Source organism: Pristiophorus japonicus, chromosome 9, assembly GCF_044704955.1.
Source record: "Pristiophorus japonicus isolate sPriJap1 chromosome 9, sPriJap1.hap1, whole genome shotgun sequence".
Taxonomy (NCBI): Eukaryota; Metazoa; Chordata; class Chondrichthyes; family Pristiophoridae; genus Pristiophorus; species Pristiophorus japonicus.
In genome coordinates, this window is record NC_091985.1 from 71,641,396 (window position 1) to 71,661,463 (window position 20,068).

General features: G+C 41.1%; 1 protein-coding gene across 11 annotated transcripts in view; it reads left to right on the forward strand.

The window, feature by feature from the left end:
* The window catches only part of esrrga (estrogen-related receptor gamma a), a 229,216-nt gene extending 210,078 nt beyond the window's left edge, over positions 1 to 19,138 (forward strand). For all 11 annotated transcript variants that reach the window (XM_070889451.1, XM_070889448.1, XM_070889450.1 and 8 more), the window contains 2 exons: positions 13,299 to 13,568; positions 16,120 to 19,138. In XM_070889451.1, the coding sequence (XP_070745552.1) occupies positions 13,299 to 13,568; positions 16,120 to 16,364 (515 nt within the window). In that variant the 3' untranslated portion in view covers positions 16,365 to 19,138. The remainder of the gene's footprint in view (positions 1 to 13,298; positions 13,569 to 16,119) is intronic.
* Positions 19,139 to 20,068: the final 930 nt, after the last annotated feature.

The window sequence follows — 20,068 nt, forward strand, 5'->3', positions numbered from 1 at the left end:
TAAACCACAAAGTGCCACAGCGACCGATTGCCCTGGATAGAGCAAAACACAGGAACTGAACAAGTGGCTCGTCCGAGAAAAAGGAGAGGGCTATCCATATTTTATAAGCTACATTAATTTGACCAGACATAGAGAGAAGGATTCCACTATGAATGGGCTTTTAGAAAGGGCTGTTATTTAATTGTCTATTCCTGCTTGCCCAACATTTCCAATGTTTAAACTACACATATTGAGTAAATATTAGACGCTTCATTTGTTTGCTCTCTTTCCTAGCTTTTGTTGATTTTTTTGCGGAGGTGGTGGGGTGGGTTAATAGAATAATCACATTTTCATGGCTGCTTTAAAGCATCACTTCAAAACTAGTTGGGTGGGGAAAAAATTAGAGAACTTATTTGTAGGGGATAGCATGTAAATGATTATCTTTCCCACAGTTGTACACTTGTAGAAATATATTTTCATACAGGGGCTTTCTATGTTAGGCACCTGATTTCTACAAATGTACTGTAAAATACCTTGAATCTGTACATATACTTCTAATTACTGGTGAGGCCTTTGTCGATTTTCAGAGTCCAAAGTTTTACTGCATTCATGCATAGAAATGGCTCACCAGGGAATATTTGCTGCACTTTTTAATAAAGGGAAAAAAACAATAGGAACAGTATATACACAGTTGGCCCATTCCCTCGTAGCAGTGTTAGCTTTTGTGAAGAGGATCCCCATCTCTCAACACATTTGTTACTGTCATACACTTGGGGTCTGTAGAGTTCTTTTTAAAAAATTGCTGAATTAGCTGAAAGGAGCTATAGACTTCAACAACAAATCTACTGGGGACTGCTGAGGGAAGAAGAAAGAGTAAAACAAGACACACGACAGAACAGCTAACAGATAGCTGGAGAGGGATGCCCTAATGCACAGCTGCTGCCTCCCCTAGACAGCTCATCCTCTTCTTTTGTCAATCCAAGGCATTGTGGTTGCATTTGTGCAGGGATTTATAGTTTATCTTTATCTATTGCTTCATCTGTAGGTAGCTATTATAGATGCCTGGGCTGGTTATTGTTTGGGGGTGATAGATCTGTCTGTACTTCATCAAAGAAACTGGAGTAGCTAAAAGCCATTGGGTGAAGCTTATGATGAAATACGAGCCATCAGCCTCAGTAATGGCTGTAAAATTTCATAATTACATGTCCTTTATTACATTGCATAATGATCCTGAAGCAGTATGAAACAATTAATTAAGATTTTGAACCATGGCTTTTTTGAAATTAAAAGGTACTCGGTCTGTGAAATGGGGAAGTGGCTTTCCTTTAAAGCATGAAGGAGACGGGTGTTCAGGGAATCTGATGTATTGAGCCTAGATTTGTAAGATGCACTGAACTAAGGAAAATTCCTCTCAAGCAATCATAAATGAAGTATTTTGTACAAAATGTAGTGTCATAGTACCCCAGATTAGACTTGTCACATCTGCCATTTTCCACAGCTATTTGCCTCATTCAGTGTTTTTGATGCAGCTGATAAGAAATTGAGTGAATTGTAAAGTACAGACATTTTTATAAAACTGCTCTTGGTTAGTGTTTCTTTCTAAAGACTTTATCGGTATCAAAAATGGAATGCTGAAAAAATGCATCAAAATGTTTGATTTTTCTTGCTTTTATGCTGAGCATATTATATGCAAAAGAAACCTATTGATTCATAATAGTGAACTTTGCTTAAAAAAGTTTATTTTGTAATATTCTATGATATTACAAGCGATCGAGTTTTGGTTATACCACTGCAAAACATTTCAAAACACAATTAAGAGTTTAACGATTAAAAACGTTGTCAAAGCATGCCAGACACGAGACTTCCAAAGCAAGTGCTCTACTCTGAGCTCCTTCACGGCAAACGAGCCAAAGGTGGGTAGCGGAAACACTACAAGGACATCCTCAAAGCCTCCCTGATAAAGTGCGACATCCCCACTGACACCCCACTGGGAGTCTCTGGCCCAAGACCGCCCTAAGTGGAGGAAATGCATCCGAGAGGGCGCTGAGCACCTCGAGTCTCATCGCCGAGAGCATGCAGAAATCAAGCGCAAGCAGCGTAAAGAGCGTGTGGCAAACCAGTCCCACCCACCCCTTCCCTCAACGACTATCTGTCCCACCTGTGACAGAGTCTGTGGCTCTTGTATTGGACTGTTCAGCCACCAAAGAACTCACTTCAGGAGTGGAAGCAAGTCTTCCTCGATTCCGAGGCACTGCCTATGATGGTGACAATTTAAAGAAATGTTTTTAAAGTAATAATCGGCAAGAAAAGAGGTAATTGGAAATGAACCAATAAAAATTGTCACTCAGTTAGTTACCATGGAGGCTGGATTTACTGTGGTGGAGGATTGGATTTTCTTTGTGTCTTATTCCTAAAGTAGTGCTATAAGGCCTAAATCTGCCACTGGAACAATTGAAATCAGATGATCTGATTGGATAATTCAGATTAGGATGTTGAATAAAATGGTCAACTATTTGTTAACTGTATTTTTTCGATCATGGTTTATTTGGACAATTTTGATTTTGATATTAATTTAAGCAAGATAGCTACTAAGATTATGTAGTTGCAAGTTATAGTGAAATTATCTACCAGATGTATATATTTCATAGAATCATAGCACAGAAGGAGGCCATTCAGCCCATTATGCCTGTGCCGGCTCTTTAAAAGAGCTGTTCAATTAGTCTCACTCCCCTGCTCTTTTCCCATAGCCCTGTAAATGTTTCCTTTTCAAGTATTTAGATCCAATATTTAGTATATTTTTGAAATTATGCAGAAATGCCTGTGTGTCATTCCAGGAATTCAGCCGACTGTACCGAGACATTCGGGGTCGGAAATTGCCCTGTTTTAGGTCTCCTGTTAATGACTCCAGGGGCAAAATGGTTTTCGCCCGGTGGGGGGGGGGGGGGGGGCGGTGGCACTAACTAACTGCTCCCGCGAAATTGCACAGGAGTTAGCACCAGCTTCGCGGATTGTGAACCGAGCCGACATCCGCTCATGGAGCGGAAGTCAATGGGGAGGTTGGGAAAGCCGTGTGCCAGAATTTTCTTTCCGACCAATTCGCTGATCGGCCCCTTTAACGTGGTCCGGGCTGCCATCATGCAGCCCGGCACTCCGTTTGGGTGCTGAGCTGTGGCCTTGGCATCACTCTGGTGGCCCAATGGAGGCCATCAGAGGCCCGGCAGAGTGCGCAGCGGCCCTCTCCTTTAACCGAAGGGGAGGGGCGTTGAAACACGAGGAACGCACCAGAGTAGTGCCCCAGGACCTGCCCCAACAGGAAATGGAGTGCACAACATTGCACTCCCCTTCATGTGAGGAGCGGTAACCACAATTTTGCGGCTAATAATATTCTTGAACTGTTGCCATAAAATTGGAATGTAACATTTTCATTTGATAATGCTGTAATGGAGAGTCTGTTCCTAGTGTCTGCAATTTATTTTTATTATATTCTTTAATATTTACATTTTGGTTTAAGATATTGATGAGCGAGAAGGAGTAGTGTGTGAGGGAGAACAGTTATTTTTTCATAGTATAAAATAATAAGTCCGACAGTCAAAGAGTTACACCATCAAAATAGAAATCTTGTTCATTAAGAAGGGAACCTGTTTTGGTGATCAAATGGCCTTAACTAATACTTATTTTAAAGCAGGAGGGTGAGGAATGCTCAATAATGTCTTGCTATTACAGCATTGTGCGTAGTAAGTTCACCGAAATGATGAGGAAGGAGTCAGCATCTCCTAAACAGCTTGCACCAGGGGCTAAAGGAAAAATCACACAGTTTTGAGGTAACGAGCTAGAACATTTCACTAGTGCAGAGTTATCTGATTCCATTAAAGTCATTACTGGCAGAGTGCACAGGTGCTCCCCCCCTCACCCCCCTCCCCCCCCCCCCCCCCCCCCCGGCTAGTGCCTGTACATTGCTGTGTGGATGCTGGCTGCTGGTTAGGACTAATGGTGTCATTCTTACAAAAATCCGGGTGTCGTTGGCTCTGATCACTTGTCATTCCTTAATGGAAACAAAATAGTCCTCCCAGTAAGAAGCCCAATGTCATTTCACTACCCCATGCTGTCCTAGCAATAGTCAAATGACAGAGTGATTCTCAGTAGGAGTAATTAAAATGTAAATATTGATATTTTATTATTTGAAATTACTTTCCAGTACAGCATTTAATGTTGCTCCATCTGTGCAGCTCTGTTTAGTGGTCACTTAAGTGCAGCTCTGGGACATGAAGCAGCAGTTCAATCCTGTCATGTCAAAATGCTTGTTCCTGCTTAATTTTGATATCTAATTAAGTGGAAAAGTACAGTCCATACTGTAATCCAGGCATCTTAAACAGCTGCTTGGGTATATTTAGAATTAATCTTGGCTATGAATTGTCTTAATGTATGCAATTAAGAGTCTGCGCATTCCTAATTAGGTGTATTAGAATCATGCAGCTTACCATCCTGGTATAGACTTTGGGATGTCTGCCTCGAGAGCAAATGATAACGCTACTAAATGGATTGTGATAAACATGGCAGTGTTAATGTATTTTTTTCATCCAGCATTGCTGCCGCATAGAGTTTCATCCCTTGTTTCAGTGAGATGAAAGCAGCCTCTGATAAAAGCTGAAACCACTTCAAACTGCTCAATGGCACCAGTCTACATATCAGTATGTCTCTGTTACACAAGCTCAGGGGGATTAGGTGTTAAAATTGTCTAATTTTCACCATATTCGTTGTCTTTTAGCAAACAGAATTATTCAATACTTATTGAACATTGGAACATATATTTGAATGTAGGCAGAAAGAATCCTGTTTCATGGAATTTGCAATATTTACTGTTTTCCTAAATGCTCAATGATTTTTGGACTAAGGGTTCAAACAGATGTTTTCAAATCTGTGTGTATGTATTTCTAATGCAGACAATCCCTTGCCCATGGCCTTGTGTAGTGTAGCACATTGTGTGACCAAGTTCAAGTTTTGCATTTTTACAAGTATTAGGAAACATTTTTCTCCCCTCCTTCTAATATCTGCTGATGATCCAGTCTATTGTATCAATGTATATTATAGCCAAATAGGTCACTTTTGATATGTAGTTTGGCAACATATGGTCAAATGATTTAACAAAAATGCTAATGAAACGAGGCTGCCTTTCTCAGCTAGGCGATCATATAGGCTTGATTTTCTCTCTTCTTCTAACTCTTTCTCTCCAAATTACCCATTACAGTGTGTTTTGTAAAGTTCACGGGTAGCTTGGTGGGTGCAATAACTCTACAGATGTTCCAATTAGATGAAAGGGTGGGGGAGAGGTTACAATATAAAAAATAATTTCTATAATGCATAAAAATACTTGAACATTGCATTTCCTGCATTTCTTATTGATATAGCTTATTTGGATTTGGAACTATATTTAAATGTAAAGCTGCTTTGCTTCAAAACAACATTATCAGGTCTTAAAATATTGTATAAATTATTGTAACCAGCTTATTCCATGCTGACATCATGTAAGTATTGGAAGATATTTTTGCTTTTCTGTGGGAAATCAAAACCAAGAACTTACCATTGCAACACTGAAGTCCATCAAAATTGATGAACTGAGATTCACAATAGAAGTGCCAACTCTCCCATGGGGCAATACAGGATCTCTTCTGAGACAAATATATTGCAAAGGCAACGTCCAGAATATTAGCTACTTCACCAATGTATTTTAGATTGACAGAGGCTTCATGAGAAAGTGTTTGGGGAGGAGGAAGTACTGTGCCTAATTTTCATGGTGAGCATGTCATACGCAAGAAATGCATTCATCTGTTTCAGCCTGATTTACATCCTAAACACAGTTTGCAAATCATATTTTGTTTATGAAGGTGGTGCCCATTTGAAAAAGTGGAAAATGCATATATTGCACCTTGCCTTATTTCTAATTTCTCTCCATTCTTTAGCTTAGGTCCACCACATACTAATCCTGATAAAGGCGAGCAGTCTGTTTCCTTGTTTCCTATACAGTTGTATAATTGGCCACCAGAAGGTGTGCAAGAGCAATGTTAGGTCATTGTTTCATCTTCATTTGGTGCCTTTCAGATGGCCCAAGTAAGACTGCAATGTCATCAGCGATGGATCTTGGCGAAACCCAGGCACAAAATTCAGATCGGTAACAGCCATTGTTTGGGCGCTAGGGAATCCACTTGCATGGCAAAATGGCATCCAATGCGCAGGCGCAGACTTGTGGAGCGAAGTGCGGCAGACGCCATGGTTGGTGAGGGTCTTAGCGCATGTGCAGTGAATGTCCGTCGGAAGTATGCAGAGTAGGCAGATCATGATGTCAGTCAGCTCGCACAGCTGAACACATGTTCAGCAGCAAGAAGGGACCCCTGCCACCGCCATTTAAAGGGATCATCACTACTTTCAGGTTAGTTGCTGTTTGATTTCAAAAGGCTGTTGATATGATTCCAGAAGTGGTTGGTGCTTCCTGTAGTTGTTTCAAGTTGCGAAAGTCTACAGGGAGCAGTGTGGCAGGTGCTGAAGGACTTTTTCCTGACTTCAACGCTTCTGCACAAACCACTTGCTGCCAGACACGGGTGCACTAGTAAAAATTCCCCTTGGAATACAGCATGATTTGGAGAATGAACAGAGGACTCACAGAGCAGGAAAAGCTGCTGGAAGGGGGAGGAGGAGGGGGGGGGAAGTGCTCTCAGCAGGAAGCCATATTCGCCCAGGGTGTTCAGGGAGCAATTCTTCTACCTGAACCTCAACGAGAAACAATGTTTGAGACATCTGCGCTTCAGTAAGGACGTCTGCACTGAAATCTGCCACCTGCTGCAGCCACAACTCAGAGCAGGGCAAGGACTGCATCGCCAGTGGTTGTGAAGGTGACCGTGGCGATGAATATTTTCTGCGTCTGGTTCCTTCCAGGCTGGAGCTGGAAATATTTGCAACATCTCGCAGTTTTCCCAGGCTCTCTCTTCAAAAAGAGCTGACTACATTTCATTCTCTCTTGCCAGAGAGCAGCAGGTGGAGTGAGCACGCGGCATCACTAGGATTGCAGGCTTCCCCTTGGTGCAGGGTGCCACTGACTGCACACACATCACTTTGCTGGCATCGCATGTCAACTCTGCCCGATACCAGAACCAAAAGGGATTCCACGCCCTCAACGTCCAGCTGGTGTGTGACCATAGGCAATGAATCATGCAGGTCAATGCCTGGTATCCTGGCAGCAGGCATGATGCCTTCATTCTGCGGCGGTCCACTATGCCTGCTGCATTTGAGTCACCTAGGCAAACCAAATGGTGGCTACTGGGCAACAAGGGTTAACCGTTGACGACATGTCTCATGACTCCGGTGCGCAGCCCACGCACATGTACGCAACATGAATACAGTGAAAGCCATGCTGCCACGTGAAATGTGATAAGGCAGACCATTGGCATGCTGAAATAATGCTTCTCCTGCCTGGACCGCTCTGGAGGAGCCCTGCAGTACTCGGCAGAATGGGTGTAATGGTCTGCTGCATGCTGCACGACCTTGCCATCATGAAGGCACAGCCCTTGCCAATATTTGTATGGCGGACAGCTGAGGAGGAGGAGGAAGAGGAAGGAACGAGGCAACCTAGATGGCACCTTTTTGCTCATCCTCAATTCCCCATTCACTAACAGTTCCACACCTTACCTTCCCTCTGTCACTAACCATCACAGTGTCTGCTTGGCCACAAAATAAACATTCCAAACAAAATTCATAAATGAAATCATGCCACACAGCATAGAAACACAAACAAATCACCCTTGTGCATTCCGTTAGTGCCTGTCTTCCGCGTGCCTTTACCTGTCCCAGTGCTCCTACGCAGTGCTACCCCGGTGGCTTCAGCACAGTTGGTGGAAGATTGCTGACTTTCAGTGCGAGAGACTGCAGACGGCCTTACAGGATGACCTCGAGCAGCTCTCTGTCTAGAAGGCCCAGCTGCACACTGCACCATCTTAGCGTGGACAGCAGCAGTCTGGGCTGGCTGGCTGACAGGCAACAGCAATGGCACTGGCGGAGTCGCAGTGGTGGGAGGACGAATGATGTCATCCTGATAGAGGTTCGTGCTGCATGGTACCACTGCCACTCCCCTGGGGCGGCGCCTCAGCAATCTTAGTAACCTGTTGGACACATTGCTGGACTGCTGTGACACCCAGCAAGACCCTTTGAAGACTGGTATCCACAGCCACGATGGCAGCAAGCTGAGTTTGCAAGATAGAAATCTGAGCTTCCACTGCAGCGCTCACACGTTTGCTGGAAGCTATTTGTGCTGCAATGGAAGCTGAGACATCAGCCATCAGACACCGCATCATGGTTGGGTCCACAAGTATGCTAATGGAGTTGGCTACCACTTCCATGCTAGAAACGATGGACTCCAAGCTCTGCGCAAAGCCCTGTGCAAAGTTGGTGCCGGTCTCCTCCATGCTCCTTGACATTGCACACAGGTTTTCTGGGAGGCTTCCCAATACACCAACCATTTAATTGTGCATACCCATCGGTCGTCTTCCGTAGCCTGCCCTATCGAAGTCCTCATGAGTCAGAATCCAGCAAACTGGAACCTGTGCTATCCTTGCCCCCAGCTTTGGCTGCAGGCCACTAATGCCCAGTGTCTCACCACATACTGATCCCGCCTCTATGCTATCCTCTAAATTACATGCTGTGTCAGTATCTGAGCTGGTGCCTGCCAGTGTGAAATTGAGTGACCGTGTCTCTTCATCATCACTGTCTTCGTGCTTTTCCACCATTGCCTGGGCAGGTTGCAGTTCTTGGGTATCTGAAAGGAGAAAGGCACATGGGTAAGGTTGTGGTGAGGAGAGCGGGGGGAAGTAAGAGGTACAAGCTTACACCAGCTGCAGCTTGTAAATCAGAATAGATTGTGGGAAGAGGGAGAAGTGCGATGTGAGAAGGAGGATTAGGAATAAGGATACCATCATCTTCGATGGTTTGAGCCCCGCTGCTGGCCATGGGCTCAGCAATGGCTGCTTTAATAATTGCCAGCACTGTCTCCTCCATGGAGGTTAGGATATGGAGGCTCACCTGTCCCCTTCCAGATAGCTCCTGCTGCCTCCGGTTATGCGCCACCTTTTCCTGCAAGAGAGTGGGAAGTGTGTCAGTGAGTGTTCTGAAATCTGTTTGGGTGATGTGGCTGTCATGATTGAATAGCTGGTGGTGTGTGCAATCTGTGAAGTGTAGGTGTGAGGCTTGCAGCGATGCTTAGCGTGTGAGGGTGAGGTGAAGCTATAAATGTTCGGTATGAGTCCTGATTGATAGAGATTGTTGGTAGGTGAGTGATGGGGGGTGTGGTGTGTTGAACAGTGGCTGAGGCTAGTGCTGCAATTGGTAGGATATAGCATTTGAAGATGCATTCACTTAGCTTGAACATGTGAGGTCATTGGACTTCTTCCGGCACTGCACCCAGGTCCTCGGGGCTTGGCTCCTGGTATTGACCTCCACAGCTATCTGCTCCCAGTTCCTTCTCAGCATGTGTCTGGAGGGCCTTCTTGCCCCTTATGGATACAGGACATGTCTCCTCTGTTCCACCTCCTCCACCAAGACCTCCAGTATAGCGTCGGAAAACCTTGGAGCCAGCTCTCTCCCACGTTGTGCCATTCTTCACTGTTTTACATGTCAGATTTTGTCATGAGTAGGGTATCACTGGAGTTGGCTTTCCCTACTCCCTCTCTGCCTATCACGCCACCCCAGATGTACAGTAGACACCTCAAGTCGCTGAAAAAATATCACCAACGATGTCTCCGCAAGATCCTACAAATCCTATGGGAGGACAGACGCACCAACATCAGCGTCCTTGTACAGGCCAACATCCTCAGCATTGAAGCACTGACCACACTCAATCAGCTCCGCTGGGCAGGCCACATAGTTCACATGCCAAACACGAGACTCCCAAAACAAGTGCTCTACTCGGAGCTCCTTCACAGCAAACGAGCCAAAGGTGGGCAGCGGAAACATTACAAGGACATCCTCAAAGCCTCACTGATAAAGTGCGACATCCCCACTGACACCTGGGAGTCCCTGGCCAAAGACCGCCCTAAGTGGAGGAAGTGCATCCGGGAGGGCGCCAAGCACGTAAAGTCTCAACGCTGAGAGCATGCAGAAATCAAGCGCAGGCAGCGGAAAGAGCGTGCGGCAAACCTGTCCCACCCACCCCTTCCCTCAACGATTATCTGTACTACCTGTGACAAAGTCTGTGGCTCCCATATTGGACTGTTAAGCCACAAAAGAACTCACTTCAGGAATGGAAGCAAGTCTTCCTCGATTCTATGATGATGATGATGACATGTCAGATTCACTTCCTGAATAACTTCTGCATCTGCTCCAGCCTCAATGCCCCTCCCCTTTAAGTGGTGCAGGCTAGCTTTGACTGGTAACGATTTGGGGCCCCTGCTCAAACGTGCAGCCAATCAACGGCGTGGTTTCTGCTGGCTGCCTGCTGAAATCTTTGAAATGAGCAGGCAGCACAAAATTGGCGTGCTGCCTGCATTACATTGAATGGGCGCGGGGTTAATAGCGCATTGTGATCCCCCTCGCCCATTTTCAGAGTTACACTTGAGCAATTCACAACAGGCATGTTCTAATGGATATAACTGAGAACTCCAAGTGAGGTACAAGGATGTCAGCATAATCTCCATCCTTCAAAACTCTTCTCTCCTCCCTGCCACTCGTAAAGTTAAACTAAACAATGTTTCATGCCTGTCCCACTGAACTAGCAAATGGACCTAACCAAAAAGGAGCTGGACTGCTGATAAATAGACAAGCAGGACTATTATTCAAAATAATGAATTGTATAGAGCATCTTGGAACTCATTTAATTGTGATAACAACCGTTTATTTTTGGAAAGAAACATTTGTTTTCTTGTTCGAACTATAAGTGCCTTTTAAAGAGTTGCTGGCAGATATTTTTTGCCCTTCATACACTCAGATGCTTAGACTTATTCAGCTGACTGAAGTGCATCACTTCACCTATCCAAAAGTGCTGGACAAGCACCGCTGGCATTAGCATCGCTGCTGAGGCCTGCAGCAGAACTGGGGAGACTTTGGAGTTTCCACACACGTAAATGTCAATACAGTGCCTTCTCCATCATCAGCACTAAATTCACTTTGATGCCTCTTTTCTTCTCTTTATTGATCCCTTCATGAGAACGTAGATTTGTATCTGTTAATTAATGCATCCTGAAACAGCGTTTGTATTAATCAGTCAGATAAGAAAAATTGGATGCCTGCACCCACATGACAACCGTAAAAGTGCTGCCCTGATAAAATCATTGATAGGCCTCAATAAAAAAAAGTTCCTCCTTCCACTCAATAAACTAATCATCCTGCTTTTAATTATTAGACCGAAGATGTGTGTAGATTGAGAATGTGTAAATCTAATTATTTACCAACAGCAGTGGCTGGGTAGGGTAAAAAAAAGGCTTCATCACAGGAAGGTGCTGCAGGCCACACATACAGACCATCTGGTAATTCTGGAGGGGGGAGGGGTGGTACTATGGGAGTAAAACGAAAGAATGAGCCGTTTCCCGGTAAATCAGATGTGAAATAGTGTTCTTGTTAGCAGGTTGTATCATTATTATAAAATATTTCTGAGGAATATTTTTCAGAATTTGAAGAGAGGGTCATCAGCATTATCTAACAAAGACACCATTTGGTAGCATCCAACATGACGGCAAACTGGCAGTCCCTTGTGTTATTTCTGGAGAGTTTAAATGGTGCCCTGACTTCAGATAAAAGTTGTTGTATCAAAATTAGACAATCTGAACCTTTCAGAAATATTATTGTTGAAAAAGAGCAAGATGAACAGGTATGTTCAATAACGCTGTTGCTATTGGTGATGAGTTATGCTGTTGAAAGCTGTTACCATAATTTGTTACCTGCCCTCCCTTTACCCACTCCCTTCAAATATGTGTGAACACACACACTCACTTTGAAAGCATGGTTAATCCCCTTTGATGATTTTATTAAGTGCTTTTGGTCGGCTCTGCCAACTGGCATTCCATTGCATGTCACTGGCAGGCCAGAAAAACCACCTCAAAAGCTGTAAACCGTTCTTGTCCTGTTAACAAGATTGTAGATCTTAACGGTGAGGAGATAATAAATTAGTGCTATAGTTGGTATAAACAATAGCCTGAAAGACATATAATGAGCTGTTTGCCATTAGTGGTCTAGTTAGACGGGGATGAAGCAAACTGATTCATGTAGCGAAGCCTTCAGCGTGACAGCCTTGCTTGAACAGATGTTTTAAAATTCCCCCTCCCCTGATAAAATAGTGACGGATTTGCTATTCTGTTACCACAGCTGTGTTACCTCCATCTCACCAATAGTGAAAGCAGTGTCAATCTCGTATATAATGCCATGGAACAGGAACAAAATTCAGTGCAAGACAAATTTGTAGGAAGGAATAAAATATAAATTATGATTTCAATCACGTATAACCCCATTTACCCTGAACATTGGACTTTAGATATTTCTCCTGCAAAACAACTGTGTTTAAATGTTAACTTTAGATTCTACATCCACCCAAATTCTTGAATTGCATCAAAATATCTGCTCATTTCCAGGTGAATAATATAGGGTGAACAGTGATATCACCACATTCATTTGTGCCATTTGCTTACCCTGAATGATATTCAAGAGCCACAGCTTCCAATCTGCAACAGGGTGAACAGGAAGAACTACAGCCAAAAGGAACACTTCTACTTCACTACTGTAGGAGGGGCCAGTGCAACAGTGATCTCTAGTAGAATATACCTAGTCCTCACCACTGTGTTTGTATCATCAAGCAATTAATCAGAGCAGTAGAGTTGAGCAATATATATTAAGATTCCATGATATTAATGTGATATTAAATATGTGATAACACTGACAGAACAAAAATAAATTTGAAATGTTTGGCATGCTGCAAAATGAGATTGTAGTAAAGCCTATAAAGTTTCCTTATAGCCGAACCATGATTTACTGCATTTAATCAAAGAAATGGCAATCCCTGCTCATTTAACTTCCCTCTCCTCACACACCCAAATTATTTTCTTTGATTAGCTCAGGTTTTCTCCCTTCACCTCCTCTCCACCACCTACCGCCGCCACCCAAAAACCCTCACGATATTGAGAGTGAATAAGTTGTTTTTGTGAATCTCTAGTGGATTGATTCAGGTTTTTTTGATGGGTGAGAAGGGATGTTAATAGTGAATTGAAAGTAATTTGATGTTTCTTGTAATCTTAGCTACATGCTTCCACAGTGTGTGGCATTGTAACACTGTTATGCCCTGTTTTTCTTTCCAGGATTCTCCACATTATCTCTGGCTGATCAGATGAGTCTCCTCCAGAGTGCCTGGATGGAGATTCTGATCTTGGGGATTGTGTACAGGTCACTGTCTTTTGAGGATGAGCTGGTTTATGCTGAAGACTACATCATGGATGAAGATCAGTCAAAGCTAGCTGGGCTTCTTGATCTCAATAACGCCATACTGCAGCTGGTAAAGAAATACAAGAGCATGAAGCTGGAGAAAGAAGAATTTGTCACCCTCAAAGCTATAGCGCTTGCTAATTCAGGTTGGCAGATTTGCTTGACTGTTGGCACAGTTTCAATAAGTCATTATTTTTCTTGCCCCCCCCATCCCCAATCTTTTTTAACCCCTTCTGTGTTGGTGAGGTCCCCAATGGAGCAAATAGGAAAATGAAAGAGTACTTTATTCTGGTTGAAATATATAGTCTATTTTGTAAAGAAAAGCCAAATATTTTGTCTCTAGTCCATTACTTACCTTTACTCCCATTATAAAATAAGCTATTCATTGTTGGACAAAGGCAATTGACAATGTATGCGAGAAATTGATATTGTCAGTTACAGTTTTATATAAAATAAATCATTTAAAATCATTAACTTAATGATGTTGCTAGTTTAGCAAAGTCAGACATATTGTACTGCTTCACTCGGGATTAAGAATTTGCTTTTAAAAGTAAAATCTGTTTTCAATTAGCTAGTTTTGCTTTCAGAGCATTGTCATAAAGATCTAAAAAGCAGATATTTTTTCTACTGAATTGCATACGCACTGTACCAGCACAGAAGTGGTTAATTTTTCCAGCATTATCCACATTTGAATTTAAAGTGCAGAAGCAACTGGGAATGAATCATGAATAAAATCGTTTGTGCTTTGTTGTTTTTTCCCTTCTCCCCAATGCTTTATCGCGGTCTTTAGGCACTTTAGCATTTGCATAAAGTTCATGATAGATCACTCTTTAATAACATGCTGATCGTTAGCTACCTGTGTGTCAATAACAGCTCTGATGTTGTGTACCGTTGACAATCACGCCATGTCCCTCCATTTCCCCCTGCCTTCTTTTGTTTTGACCTAATCTTTGAACTTTATCTTGGTTGCCGGCCAGTAGTTTTCTCTTTAATTACAAGAAGGAAACTGTCAATAAAATCTGTTAAATGGAATGCAATGAGTAGCTGAATGGGAGGACAGCCATTTGTTCAAATTCTACAGCATTCAAGGTATTGACAGTTTGTTTTCTGAGGCCATATGTGCTGATCAATCTCAGGCTGGGCTCAGCCACGCTGAAAAATGAAAAACCAGATTGCTTTTGCTTATTTTCGGATGACAGCTCTTGATTTGGTGGGTCCGAGATGAACCTTCTGCCAAATTGTACCCCAGAGAACCAAAGCGTGACTGTTTTGAAAATTATTTTTTAATTGATTTTGTAATTAACAGTTCATCTCATATATTGATGTGCAAATTCCCAGATTGATGGGAGGGAAATTGTTTCAACAAAAAGTTGCACTTTTTCTATTTGTCTCAGGAACTGTTGTTGGCACTTCACTGCTTTGATGAGGGAACAAGAGTAAGATGGGAGCAGTAGCCCATCAGCTGTCAATGACATTTCTAAACTCAGCAATTTCAGACAACTAATCCACTATTTTTTTTCTTCTTTACTAGATTGGTTTGGAAACTTTCCCCCTTGCTTCCGATTTGATTTTGTCTGGATATGTTATATATTTGCACAGTTTCCATTTTGCATGCAGGACTAAAATCCTATTTATGTCATCAAATGGGACTTAAGCTGCTTCACAATAAGATCACACTGTAGCTGAGCGATAGTGGATGAGACTTGTGTTCCTCTGGATTTTAGCATTTCAGGAATTATACAGCTGAAGTTGTAAGACCTATGCTGGAGTGCTGCAAATACACATGACACACAGTTACAACTTGAAAGAAAATATTGCAAGAAGATTAAGCATACCAATCTTCATATTTTATAAACTATAGATCGTAGAAAATGCCGGTAGTTTTATTGATGGTAAAACTTTCAACTCCAGGCCATATTGCAGCATTTTCACTGGTGATTCATGGTGCTGTGAAATGTGTTCTTTAAAATGAACAGAAATACATATATAAATAAATAGAAAAAAAACAGTCTCACTAAAATAAATAAAATATTTAATAAATTGGAAACCAAAACAGAACTTAATTACCATTGCAGAGAATTAAGAAAGCAAAGCATAATAAAAGCTGAAGTACCCTTGATATTCAGAGAAAAGGCCAATTTTCCACCACTTCATGGAAAGCTTGTCTTTTTAGAATGCTTTTTTCACCTCTTAAATTATTAAGTTGAATTTATTTTGGCATTTTATTGTGATATGCTCATTGATTATAAATGACAGTGTTACCCCTATTAACTGCTGCAGTTGTTGTCTATTTGGAGCTTTCCTGTAAGCTTCTCCATATCATTGGTAAAGGAAAGCAAGGTAGAGGGCAATTAACACAACTTAAATGACAAAAATATATTTCTAAATACTTTACTTATTTATTAAATTCCAACACAGGCAGATGTTAGATGGTTAAAATCCATAGAACACAATCCAGATATTAGATGAATTTTTAAGTGAAACAGCTATGTAGTGTTCCTTTATTTGAAGGTTTGAGAATGCTTTGTTTAAACTTGCAGTTAAGTGTGTTTCCGCTGATCAGTATTTTAAGCACGATTGAAGCAATAAGTATACTTGATCCATAAGTTGAAGTTTTTAAAATGCCATTATACACATGTATTCTTTCAATTGCACTGGTGTTAACAGAGCTTTCATGTTGGTCTTATTGTCTTGTAGATTCAATGCACATAGAAGATGTTGAGGCCGTTCAGAAGCTGCAAGATGTCTTGCATGAGGCCCTGCAGGACTATGAGGCTGGGCAGCATGGGGAAGACCCACGGCGTGCTGGTAAGCTACTGATGACTCTCCCTCTTCTCCGGCAGACCTCTACCAAAGCTGTGCAGCATTTCTACAACATCAAACTGGAAGGCAAAGTTCCCATGCACAAACTATTCTTGGAAATGCTAGAGGCCAAGGTCTGACTAGAGGAACCTCGGCCTTCCCATGAAAACACACAGAATGGGTCAGGCCACAGCAAAGGGAAGAAACGTAGGAATTGAACCAGACAAAAGTTAACTGTAGTGTTTAATTGAAAAAAAAACTGCACTGATATTTAGCAGTATGACTGTGAAGCAGCTTTCAACTTCTCATTCTTCTAGGATTTTTTCATGCAGATTTTGCTGTTGAACTTTTTAATGAGGTCTCTAAATGAAGAGAGAGAAGGAAGCCAGCCCTGCCAAAGGATGGGAATCCATAATATGGATGCCACTGAACTAATAAGAAGAGAAATATCCCCATCAACAAAGGATTCAGACTGACAACTGTTTTACCTAACAGTACAGTGCATTGACTGAATGCAGTATTAGGTTCCATATGAACAGTCTGTAATTAGGCAACGGAACAGCGTTGCATTGGCTGCTTCTTCTCATTGCATTTTTTCCACCTTAGATCAGTTACAGCCATTTAATTCCTTAATTGTTTTCAAGTCTTCCAGATATTTCTTAGGTTAGGAACTATGTCTATTTCAGGGAATAGTAAGCTTTACTCAGTCATGCAATACTGAAAATACTGCATTTATTTGCTGGCTGGAAAAACGATGGACAGTTACGAAGAACAAACAAAACTTTTTTTAAAACCTTTGTTGTTGATGTTGTTTATGGGTTTTTTGTACCAGCTTTACCACTACAGCCATTTTATTAATCTGTGAATTTATCTTAAGCAATAGTGAATGAGAAGGTGCATACTTTTTATGGATGCAATTTATGTTGAGTGCCAGTTCAGTCAAAATCCTCAACTTCTTTAACACAAGGTAATACATAGCTTCAAGTTCATTATTGCAATTAGATTACACCTTTATTGATAGACTAGTCGATCTGACAATTGAATCCAATGCAACACGATTATACACTAGCTTGTCCCAGCATACTTTGGAAATATGGTACTAATGTAAAATAATGTACTTTACAGGCATATTTATTAACCATTCAAAACATGACTGTTAAGGTGTAAATTTGATTTAGTAACTAATCAGATGTTTTTCCTCCCCCTTAAAGGCTACATTTGCTACATTTTAAAAACAAATGAAGGCGCTAACCTGTACCAAGTACTCAAATGTCAGTATTAGTAGCTGCTCCCTGTTGTACCATGTGACATCCTCTTCTGTGTACACATATGTAATCAAAGATTGTGAGCCTAACCTGAGGTCATGTATTGGAAACAAAAAAAATGTTGTAGTTCAGCTTGCAATGTTTCATGTTTGCTGTGTTCTTCTAATTTTAGTTGAATTCAAAGACTGTTGTCTTGTTCTTATTGTGGTGTTAGATTCTTGTGATTGTACGCATTAGACACAGGGTAGAATTAGAGACAGTAATGGATGTAAAATTCCTCAGGAGATAGTGTATTCTATTCCTTACTGGTGATAAGATTGCTCCTATTAATAATAAGAACAAATAGTTTAAGAATCAGAACAAATATCTCTTCCGACAATACACATTTAAATCATTAATTTAAAAAGGGATATTTTGCGTAACAGTTTATTGTAGAATAACAATGTATATCTTAGAAAAGAATTTGAATATTTCCAAACAATAGGTAAATGTCTAATTTTTAAATGCTGTAAATATAGCTATGTTCAAACATCTCAAATGGTTGTTAAAACCAGCTTTGTGTCGTTACAAGTTTTTGGTGCATACAAGTTTCCCAAACTACTGCTACATTGTGTGCTTTGAACAAAAAAAAAGAAAAAGACAAAAAGGTTGACGGTATGCATCAACCTTGTGCTATAAATACTGTGTATCATTAGCCGTACGAGACTATATAGTAGATTGTGGTTTCTCAGTAGAGAATTGACTGTACTGTGATTCTAGACTTTATTCATCATTAGCAGCTCATTCAGGTGGTCAATAACTTGAAGTTTATAGCTGTAATAGGGAACTAAGAAGCTGGCACGGCCCTTAAAAAAAAATCCAACTCCTGGGAGTAAGGTGCTGATTTTGAGTAATAGGAGCTTAGCTCTGTGGAGTGCAAGGGAAGGATTTAAGATTTATTTTGCGCATGCTTATGGTTAGAACCAGCAGCGAAGTCTCATTTACCAGTACTCAGAGCAGCAAAATGAGATAGTTAAAATGAAGGTTCTCTGTTTTAAGCTATATCTATTTTTTCTTTTTTTTTCTTTACAATTATCTTTTTTTCTGCTTAATTATGGCAATATGATTGTGTGACTCCTCACAGTTGCACTTGCATTTCAATCAGAACAAATATTTATTCCACTATTTGCATTTTAAAAAAAGACAAGTTTCAAAATAATATAAAAAAAATTATAAACAGCTATTTTTCTTATATAGAAGAGAATGTTGGGTGTTGGTGGTTGTATTTAAATTATTTATGCATCTGTGTTTACCTGCCTACAAACAATTTACGGCAGTCTTACATGCAAAGTTTAAAAGCAGAAAAAAAAAGTTTTAAAAAAGCTACAAATACCAGGAGTTGAAGTTTAACCTGTAGTGAAAAACCATGTCTGTAGGTCTAGGCAAGCTTTGTGCTTCACATCTGTAAACAATCAACTGTATATTTTTGTGACGTGTATCATACTGTGTGCTCTGACAAATGTCCATTTGTGTAAATGTATTTATTTTATATTGTATATATTGTTAATGCAAAAGGAGACAATGATTCTGTAACTTTAATCAGTTCCAATGTGTACTCTAATTATGCCTTTCAGGATGATGGTAGAGCAATATTAAACAAGCTTCCACTTTTACATGCTCGAGTTTGTAGAATGTGTATTTTTTGGAGGAGCAGAGCTCAACAAAATTAAAATATTGTAGTTTTATGTTTTGTTTTTATAATCTCGTGATAATGGGACCTCTACACAGCAAGTAATGAGATTCATTGATTCTCACTTGTGCAAGTGCACTAATTGTGGCCAGATTCAAAACTCAGATGCTTGTTTCTAATATCTAGCTTTGCTATCATTACAAACTACATAGCACCACAAAAATACAGTCATGCTTTGAGATAGAGGCACCAAAGTGTAGAGCTCTAATGTTGCTTGTTACAGGGAGAGGAGTTTACAGTTCCCTTCCCCACCTGAGCTGTTGACCTTAACTGCTGACAGGAGATCAAGTGGCACCCACACAAGAGGCAGGGTTAATCAGGCGGAGCAGGGTGGAGGTGGTGTCATTATCAGGCCATGGTCACATACCTTTTCACGGCAGCCTTGGTGAGGAGATATCCTGTCTGTACTCTCAATCCCAATAATGAGTGACCCAAGGCGACTGAGATGGAGGGAAGAAACAAAATTTAAAAAAATGATCCAATACCCTCACAAAGTTACTACAAAAGAGATGTTAATTCTCGATAGAAAAAAATAAGCATCAATGTCAAATCTTTTATTGTTGTTGCTGGTAGTGTAACTTACCAACACCCTTTTATCATCCACAACAAAGACATTTTATTAGAATGTTCCACTCTACCAGGAGCTCACTGATTGAGCCTTACTGCATTCTGATTAAAACACAAAGCAGCAATGGCATGTTAATTAGTGTAAACAGCTCTACTTTTCTATATTCTCAGAAGATTTTGTAACCCAAAGAGTGTGCTGCAGTTAACAGGGCAGAACCAGGGATTTCTAAATGAGCAGTGTGTGGTGGGCCGCAAAGACGTACTTAATGAGGACTAATCAATA